The 10,442-nt window shown below is 34.6% G+C and overlaps 1 protein-coding gene across 1 annotated transcript in view; it reads right to left on the minus strand.

Moving 5' to 3' along the window:
• Positions 1-8,970, minus strand: part of LOC108366985 (uncharacterized) — a 13,630-nt gene extending 4,660 nt beyond the window's left edge. Inside the window, exon 1 of the mRNA XM_017621501.1 lies at positions 8,793-8,970. Within this exon, the coding sequence (XP_017476990.1) occupies positions 8,793-8,816 (24 nt within the window). The 5' untranslated portion in view covers positions 8,817-8,970. The remainder of the gene's footprint in view (positions 1-8,792) is intronic.
• Positions 8,971-10,442: the final 1,472 nt, after the last annotated feature.

Below are 10,442 nucleotides of genomic sequence, written 5' to 3' on the forward strand. Positions count from 1 at the left end.
GACGGACGGACAGACAGACATGGCTTAATCGATTTCTTTTTTCATCCTGATCATTTATGTATACATTTGTCTATATCTATCTCGATTCGTTTTGGCTGTTACAAACAACCGTTATGTGAACAAAATTAATATACCCTTGTGCACAAGTGCGCTCGGGTATAAAAATAGTTACTCTTTGTATCAATCGCCAAAATTAGAAAAAAGGTGGCATTATTTATTTCTTAGCTTCTTTTAGTAGGCGAACATTTGACTCAGACACCTTCTCCTCTGCCGTCGAATGACAGGCCAATTGAAAAATTTTCTATAGTGATGTGCTGAATTGTCGGTACCCAATACTCGGTACACAATACTTCTTTTTCTGTACCCGATATCAATTCTTTATGTACATTAAACCTTCGCCTTTATGTATCTTTCAAGTCTAGAAAAAAAATAGTTCATTGCTATTTAATGTAATGTCGGCTAACAAGCTTATATTTATCGCTACAGTAAAATATTATTTTGCCAGTTTTCACCTTAGTGGATCCAAGATTCAAGCAAAATGCTTTAACGAATGAAGAAGCGCTTCAGGCCTACCAAGATAATATCGTCCGATTCATCTAGAACAAAAATGCTTCAAAAAAGTAAGAGTTTCTCTGCATTATGGCGACGAACCGACATACATAAATACATACATACATTTTTCACTTAAATCACTATTAAAAGCTCTATTGGCCCCTACATTCAGCTTTTGATAGGCGAGTCTCCCTGAACCACTTTTTCCTATATTTTTGGCATATGTGCATTTTTATTAGAAACCTAAATCGGTACCGAGTATCTTTCAATGCTTAAAAGTATCGACTCAGCACATCACTAATCTTTTAAATAATAAAACTTCCAAAGAAAAATCTATGCCTGAAAACGTTCATTTAGAAACGCTCCTGATTTTACAGCCTAGGTTTCTCTAAAATATTTACCCCCTACGATTATAACGGCTAACAACCTCATAGCTAAAGCAACTAATTAAATGCTAAATACCTGAAAATTAATGGTGTTGATTTTAAAACCTTATAATGTATGTATGTATGCGTGTTGTATTTAATATATGTAATTATGATAATTTCACCCTTCATCTCTTTTTAGTTAACAAGCAACTTAAAATGCAATAATAATTTTAGTTAATGCATATTATTACAAAACATTCAGTAATCTCGTGTTAATGTAATTTCATGTTGACAAAAAGGAAAACAAACTCAACACAATTACCAAAAAATTTATGAGGCTCAATAACATTCGTAAAATGCCAATACTATTTTATGCTTTGTTGAATGCCACTCACTGGTCGCTTGAAAAGTTTTGAATACATGAAAATGGGACACCTGCATAAATAAAAGAAAATTACAACGAGAAAAGGTCGCCTACCTACTTACATATGTACACACACATGTAAATATGTTTTTATTTTGGGAAATCACAGTCGATTTAGGCTAGCGCCACCGCACAATGGGACTACAGCGGTCAAAAGTAGTAAAAACGTATTAGCGAATTCTGAAAAAGTATTTACGCAGATTCACACCAAAATGTCCAGCTAACCAAAAACAAAAAGAATTTTTGATAAAAATGAAACATTGCAAAAAAATAAATTTGTAAGAAAAAATTTTGATATGTCGCAAGTAATTTGAATTAATTTTTCCACATGTGCGGATATATAAAAAGCCAATCTGATTGATGAGCAGTATTGCTTTTAATTTTTATAAATATACTGAAATTTATAAGGCAGTTTCACTTGAAATTCTACATAATTTTGTGAGTCTAATATTTTTCGAGAGGTTACTTTGAAAAGCAGCCAAAAAAGCTGTGCAGAGGTGTGCGTCATTATAAGAAGCTCTTCATTATCTTGCAAGTTGGAAAATTTTGGTTTAAACGAGCAGAGCACACCGAATTTCATGAAAAAAAGATTTTTTTAATTTGCGTCTATTTTTCTAGAATCAGTGGACGATAACGAAACCCGATTTTGACGTTCTTTCAGATTTATGCTTTCCTTATTGAAACCAGCATATACTCTGAATTTCATCAAAATCGAATAATATTTACTATTTCCGCCCACAAGAGCTGTGGGCATGGTAGCCTGTTCAATTTTACAACTTTTCATATTTTCTTCATTCCTAAGTGCCGATTAGCGCATACACGAAATTTTCAAGCAAGTTTAATCTTAGCAGCTCATTCAGACAATTCACTTTGAACTTAAGTTCACTCTTTTTTAGTAAGCGGCCAAATAATTTCAACCGGCATCGTTTTATCAACATTAACGTCATATTCGTCTCAGTTTTGTTTGTTGGCCTGCCGAAATTATTGCACTTGATCTACATTGCAAACGCTTGAAGTGGAAATTAACGCAATGCTTTTAATAATGGGAAATCCCGACAAAGCACTGCTACAATGCCTCGTTTTGAAATTATGCTCTTCATTATGATAAAGTCTCTAAAGAGGAAGAAGAATCCGCAAGCAGACTAGCAAGCATGATACAAAAAGCAGGTAGTTTCATTTCAAAATTTTTGACAAAAAAAGTTTTTGAAGTTTCATAAATTGTACAAAACTACAGATCACATAATCAGGCATCGTTTTATTTGTAATCGATTTTCAGAAAAAAGTCTTCTACCTTTTCGGAGTGATTTTTTTTTAGCGATTTGATGTGCTTTCTGCGCGATTTTAGTTATAAATTTATATATATTATGAAGTGCTTTATGATTTGAACAAGTTTATGCGTTGGTTGGGTTTGCCAAGAGGCGTAAATTTGCTTGAAAGGTGGGTGCACTTTTGTGGCCAGAACTTTAGCATTGAAAAATCGAACGGTGCTGATGCTACGTGGTTGCAAAATACTTTCTATCACGAAAACCATATTTTATGAACACCTTTGGCTAATTTTTATTCAGTTTCGCTTATTATATTTTATGATAAATGCCAATATAATCGCACTGAACCTTAGGCAGATGTCAAAAATGCTCCGAAATATACTTTTTTCTTGCTTCCTTGAATAGGTGATCTTGTTTTGTTGGTTCATGCAGTATTATGAGCTACCTTGCCACATTGATAGCAATCAAACAATACTTTAAAGGATTTAATGTAGCGCGTGGGAAATGTTCGATTATTTGTACAATGATGTTTTAGTGGAGAGCGGAGGGTGTGTCACCTAAAACTCGTTAGAAAGGGAGAGAGGTATAAACCTAAAAAAAGTCATCCTTCGCCTCCCTGCCCCATTAAACTCGCCATCAGCAGTATTTTTGCGCCAAACTCCTTTCCGCGTTGGTTGCCTTCGGCCGCGCCAGAAAAAATAACCTCATCAGTCCAACTCCGTTTACGTCATCTTTGACTCTTACTCTCTCTGCTTACACCAAATTTTGGCAGTAGCCATGACCTAACCCACTTTCAATAGGATTTGTTTTCGATGAATCATTATGACAAAATTAATGGTCTTTGAACACATACATACAGAATGGCAGGCAATACGAAACTACATCGATTTTTCGGCTCTCCTGAGCAATTAAAAAAAAAGGACTTGGCACCTTTTCACCCTTAGGTGACGATATGTAAATATACATTTGTTTATTTTTGAACATTATAATTTGGAATTACTTATATTTCGTTATGGCTAAGTCGTCGTTAACTTTTCAACTATGTATGTATGTGTAAGGTTAAATGAAGAAGGCGCCGACTTCAATGCTGCGCACATGGTAGAAAATGACATGCCATCCTCTGCTCTCGCCCGAAGACACTATATAGCTTTTTTGTTTTATTTTATTTTATTTTATAAACCTTTTTTAAATAGCTGCAATGTTTAATGAACGTCAGCGTGGTATTATTGTCGAAACTTCTGTACATAAGCACACGCTTCCTTATTGCTTCGATACAAAAGACTTAAGTAACGAACTCCGTCTATTGAGGAAATTTCTTCCCAAAAGATTCAAGCAATAAACTTACGTCACAGATATGTACTATGTATGTATTTACATGCCTGGATATCGACATTGCAATATTGCAACATTTCAACTACAATTTATTGCAACGAAAGTAAATGCAAATTTTTTTATCCAGCATATCAAAAATGCAAAAATAGTACAACAAAAATACATGAAAATATATTAACACATTCAAGCGGTTGGTGGCAAAAATGGCACAAGTGGATGGGCAAGTTTCCAGTGAGATATGATTACTTTGCGGAAGAGTTACGAAATAGGTAAATGTAGATGCATACATATGAGTATTTATTTGTGTACATTGTAGCAAGTGGCAGTAAGCAGAGCGGCGATTTGGGAATTCGATGAATGACGCAGTATCTTTTTGCGATCGGCTGTGGGGAGTGTTGTGTTGGTTTTGTGGCTTTGCAGAGTGAAGCATACAAAGTGCTAATTGCATGTGGGCAACTCGCGATGATAGTGAAAGTGTGAATGTACTTACATATATATATATATAAACACTTAAATATACATATGTACATATGTGCGCATATGTATTAGGGTGAGCCTTAAAAATATCAACATTATAGAGCACCCCCTTAATTTGTTATACGTACAAAATAAAGACATACACGAAAATTTTAAAATTTTAAATACATTTTTAGCGGTTGCTACCAGAGTTTGCAGAAAATTTAATTTTTTTAGATCGCAAAAATTAGACAAAATTTTGGTTTAGACCAGGTATAACTAAGCGAGTTTATAAATTTATACGAATAAGTTTCAAAAATAATGTCAAATTTATAAGATCAAAATTTTTCGTATTTTTTGCGTTTTAAAATAAAATAACATTTTTGCAATCCCTGGTAAGGATCCTAAATTTTTTGTTTAGTTGGAACTTTTCGTGTATGTATGTAAAACAAAATAAACCGGAGAGCCCCTTACAAAATTTAGATGTTGAAATTTTTTAAAGCTCCAACCTAATGTGTATGTATGAAAATTTAAATATTTACTTGCATTCAGATGAACCGCGTGGTGCTGCTAATAAATACTGCTCGATTTAGTGTTATTTAGTGAATAGGTAAATTAAACTATTTTGTTTTTTTTTAATAAGCTCGTAGTTGTATTACAACATCGAGTGGGAAATGAACGGACATTAATTGTTGTTATTTAACTTTTATTTGGGTCATAATACAACACTACACTTTTTAAAAATAATTTGTGTCATATTAAAGTTTCTTACGGGGTAACTCACAGTTTATAATCGACTCGTTCACATCTTCATTAGATGGTTAGCCTATTTGAGGATGAGCGCCGACTATGATAAGAAAAAAACATAGCATCTTAGCACCATCTGGGTGAATATCCAGCATTAGACAGAGATTGTTGAATTTTGAAATGTGTGTCCAAAAACTTTGAGCTTTCATACGGGGCCGTTTCATACGTTTTGTATGACAATAGAACTGCAATCGATTTCCGAAGGTAAAATGATTTTGGTTTTAATTAGTCTTTTTTATAAAAACCCTCATAAAACTTGTTCAAAAGACAAAAAGAGCTTTTATGGTCAAAAACAGCCGACGATCAACTACAAAACTTTAGGACACACACTTTTATATTTCATATCCGAGCCAGCATTTTTATATTTTGAAATGTTATTTTGCAAACATCAACATATCTGTCATGTGTGGGTTTTCGCGCCATATGTGTTTACTTGCATATATAGTTGTGTATGTCAGATTATGTCATTATGCACAATATTTGGAAAGAAAAGTGTTAATGGCATTGCCATGATTTAAAATTTAACCAAACTGCGGTTTAATCGTAATAATTGTGTTTGGAGATATTGCTGCCAGCTAAAAATAATTGACAAATCACGTTGCCAATTGAGTTCATATAATACCACAAAAATTAGCAAGTAAAATAATTTTTACATTGTATACATAATAGAGCAGTGGTTTGGCGCATCAACCTTGACTTAACTTTTTAGATCGACCGGCTCTCTCAATTTGAAGTGCGTCACAATATAAGGGAGGAGTTAACGTTTTTTTATTGTAGTTGCACATCGAACAGCGCTTTAGATTTTACAATGACCGCTGTAGCCGAGTGGTTAGAGGGGCGTACTGCCACTCCCTAAGATCAAGGTACGATCTCTGGTCAAGGCAAAATCCTACAAAATTATTGAAAACGGTTTTATCTTAGCAGTTAAGCGGTGAATCTCTCAAAAATGCTTACCCAATCAAGATCCACCACTTACTTTCTAGTTTACCAAATGCATTAGTTTAACATGGGCATGTCATTGAAGGTAATCTAATAAATGTAAAATTTCTTATCATTGCATTACATGTTCCCAAGAAAAAGCACAAGAAACAGTTTTGCATGATTTCTGTTGCTTTGCGGTTGCTGTCAGTTTTATTGGAGAAATAAATATATATACTGATTTAAGAAATTTTGATAAAAGAAAATTTCATTCCATTAATTTTTTTTTTGGAGAGCTGCATTTACGGTTTTTTATTTAAGTTATGTGCTTACTAAATCGTTTGGCAAGGCGGCCGCCGTGGTTGGGTGTAGAGTCCGACCGATTAATCGGCATCGGCTAATATCGGCACAAAATTGCGCATCGGCATCGCCGATTCTTTGCTGATTACAGCTGAGACAGCAAAAAAACAATTTTGTTTTTTTGGTTGAAGGTGTTTCAGGTTTTTTCCATTCAAAAGTATGTTCGATTTTTTCTTTTTTATATGGAGGACACTGCCAGCAAAAAAAAAAAAATTCCCATAAATCAACGGGATTTTATAGTAGCTGGTGGTACTCAAAAAAATTCTAAAAAATCTGATTAAAAAATTTAAAATTTGCTGAATTTTCGCGAATTTTGCACAAACCCTAGGAATTATATTTTTAGGTTTTTTTGTTGTAGAATGAGCCATATTTTTAAACAACATCGGCGGAAAAATATTAGAACAAAAATTGTTGCTTATATTGTGAAAAATTTACTGTGCTTTTTTTCGTTGACTAAAACCTCTGTCATTGTTAATAATGTAGAGTTTCTTCTCATGTGTGTTTCTTCAAAACATTAAGTTGAACAGGTCGCATTGGACATGCTTGAACTTGCTAATTCAGTTTCAAGTTTGACTTATAACTAGTGAAGGGGCGTGGGCATACGATTTTTACCAGCAAACTAGTTTTGATAAATTTTAAAGAATTTTCAGGAATGCTGATGACGTTGTCACTTTTGGCTAAATAAAAATCTGGGTCGTTCCGATTTCATAGATCACACTGCAGTCTTCTAAGTGTTTTCTTCGATATTCGCGGTATTGTTTTGTGTATCATGAATTCGTTAATATGGTGATAAGTGCCTAAGGAAACTTCAGTGCTAGAAATTCTTTATTCGTAATTTTTTTTTGGCGGAATTTTTGATGTCAAAGCATAGTGTCCAGCTCTCAGCAAAAACAAATACTTCATATAAAAAATAATAACGAAATTAAAAATAAAAAATAATTAAAAAATACTAAAGAAATTAACAATAAATATTCTATCATGATAAAAACATTATAAAGTAAAATCATTCCCTCAAAAGATTACACGGAAGATTTATATCCCTTTGTGCATTTGTAATAAGTGCTAAACGATAGTGGTTGAGTTCTGAAAATGTACGTTGACAAGGTATGAATGGACCCCAAAAGTATTACTAGAAAATAGATCATTCTTTTGCCAAATGATAAATGTTTATTGCTGTACATATGTGCGTACATATGTATGCAGTCCTGGACATATATGCGTATGTAAGTAAATAAAAACCACCAAAGAAATTTCCAATGCAAAGCGTACAGTAGATATGTGAGCTCCATGCATAGCATAATTACAAACTAATATAGCTGTAAACTGAATTACCAGTCAATTAAAAACCAATTTAATCCGACTAGCTACATTATCTAGTAATAATAATTTTTAATTACAATTTAAAATTTACTAGCAAATTTATGTATAAATAAACGTGTGAAGTTAATGGAGTTTAATCAGCTATTTGAACACACAGCCAAGTTCGTTGCTTAAGTCTTTCATTTAAAGCGCACAGAGTAATGCCGCCAATGTACAACTAGTAGTCGATTGAGTGAGTATTCGAACAAAAAATTCAAAGAAAATAAGCACAACAAAAAGCGCATAAATGCTTGCTGATACTTCCTATTGCATTCGCATCGGAAATAATTGAATGTAGGTAGCAACGTCCCAATTCCCCCCGTCGCCGCATTGCTTTCGTTTGATTTGGTGGAAGTGAATTTCAAATGCAGTCAAAGTGCGGAAAAACGATTGCATACATAATTTTTTCTGCTTAAATGAATTGTATGTATGTATGCATGCACACAGAAAACCGCATGCAATTAAAATTGAAAATCACAACGCAAAGGCGTACTTTGTAGTGAAGTAAATATTGGTTGTTTTAAATTAAGTCTGCCACTGCATTTCTACTGCAAATTTGCCACTGGTCAACGTAGCGTAAAAACAGGCACTTGAAGGTTGTTTGTTGGCGCAAAATTGGACGGCACTTTATGGGGTATTAAGTAACTCAGCGTTTGGGTGTGGTTCAAATTGCCTGCAACGGTTTTTTTTTTTGTTTACTGGCGGATGTTTAGTTCTGGCAGATTTGCTTTTAATTTTTTGTCGCTTAGATTAAAAATTGAATGCATGGAAAACATTTCTGCGCTTAAAAAGTGCTAGTTAAAAACTATTTTGAATTATTATTTTCACACTTCGAATGTCTCTGATTTTTTTCTTAATAGCAAGAATTCACTTTAGACACATTTAAATGTTTTTTATTAACAATAATAGTTTTTTTCATTCAAAAAATGTCCAATTGGCTTGCACATTTACCACTAGACTCCGCTGGATCCGCATGGTTCCCGGGTCCTAAATCACAAAATTTACAACTTCAGCGCAATGCAGTGAATGCACGGCCTTGGCGTTAGAGCAAAAGATTTCCTTCGAGGTTCGTGTATGCGTTTATATAATCCACTTGTAACGGCTAGCACGCCGTGCAGACCAGCTTGAACTCCAGCGTGTGGAGGAAAAAACTGTTTTTATAATTCTTTGACACTGCAGTTAAATACCCCGGCGTAAAAGCAAAGCGGCGTCAAATGCAGCGCAGCCACAGCCACACCACAACACAAAAACAGAGTAAGACAATGTCAAAACCAGGCTAGGGAATAACAACGTATTGAAAGCGAAATGCCAAAGATAATCACAAAGAAGGTGGCAATCGGCAGCGAGCTCCAGAGACCCAAGCGCCAACTTTGAAAAAGAGCCGCAAACTACATATAAGATGTGGCTAAAGAAATGCAGACGCGCATGCGATGTGGTACGCTAGCTATTGAGCGCTTATGAGTATGTAATAATAGCATAATGCTGAGAAGAAAGACAAAAACAAAAATGGAAAAACAAAAGGCGGCAACCTTGAGTTGTGATAACGGTTTTGGTTGTGCGCTTTAGCGGCGAGCGCCCACTAGCTATGACATAATATCACAAATGTAAGCAAAAGCACGCAAATGCAAGCGAAAGTGAAGCTGAAAGAGCGGAGAGCGACTGACTGATCGCGCATTTTTGTTTGGTTTGGAGAGAAAACCAGCGCGAGTAAAGCGTAAGCTGCAAGCGCAGCTGGTTCAAGTGAAGCAGTGATAAAGCTTCGGAAAAAGCTTACACTCTTCACTGGCCCTATAGCGCAATGTAAAAATCTACTGCTGGTAGAGCGAAGGCGTGAGTGTGAGCACGCATATTTGGGCTTGTTTTCGCTCCCGAGTACGCTCTCTCTCTCTTCACTTAACCCTTAAACGAACAACGCATTTCGTCATATTTTGCAACTTTTGCATCTTATTCACAATGCAACTTCGTCTACTAGTGGCGGCTAGTTCCCAAAATATCAAATAATTACTTTTTTTTCTCCATTCACTTCTGCAAGCGCTTGCAACATACACGCTCCCAAAGTTGAGTAACAACAAAGACTAAATGCTGCTTACCAAAATTATTCAAATAAAATAAATAAAAAAAAGTTTTCTACTCCCAAGCGTGTGCTGCAATAGCTGTGTGATAAATTCGCGGAACGCACAAAAATGGCAATCTGCAAAAATGATAAATGTAGCCGCTATTTGGCGCACAAAAAAGCAAACACATAGACGTACATATATACATAGTTGGTTATGTGGCCGAGTTGCTGCTGAGTTTTATTTTGTTTCCACATTAAAAGGCAGCAGTTATGTCTTAATTGAATTTTTGTAACTATTTAACTATTTTAACTATGTAACAGTTTTTTTGCTGCATTCCTGGGAATTCTAAGCCAATATAAGCAAGGTCGCCACGTATTTCATACTTTTGTTTTAATTAAATTTTCATTGAAGTGAATCACTTGAAATTCTCCTGATGCCGAAAAACTTAATAAGCAATTTGTTTTTATTAATTGTGCCTATAATATTTGTATGCCAATGACAGCATAATTAACTAGTTAAATTGCCCTGTTTACATACACAAACT

Source organism: Rhagoletis zephyria, unplaced genomic scaffold (genome assembly GCF_001687245.7).
Source record: "Rhagoletis zephyria isolate East Lansing unplaced genomic scaffold, Rhagoletis_zephyria_1.1 Rzeph_scaffold_02481, whole genome shotgun sequence".
In the NCBI taxonomy this organism is placed as follows: domain Eukaryota; kingdom Metazoa; phylum Arthropoda; class Insecta; order Diptera; family Tephritidae; genus Rhagoletis; species Rhagoletis zephyria.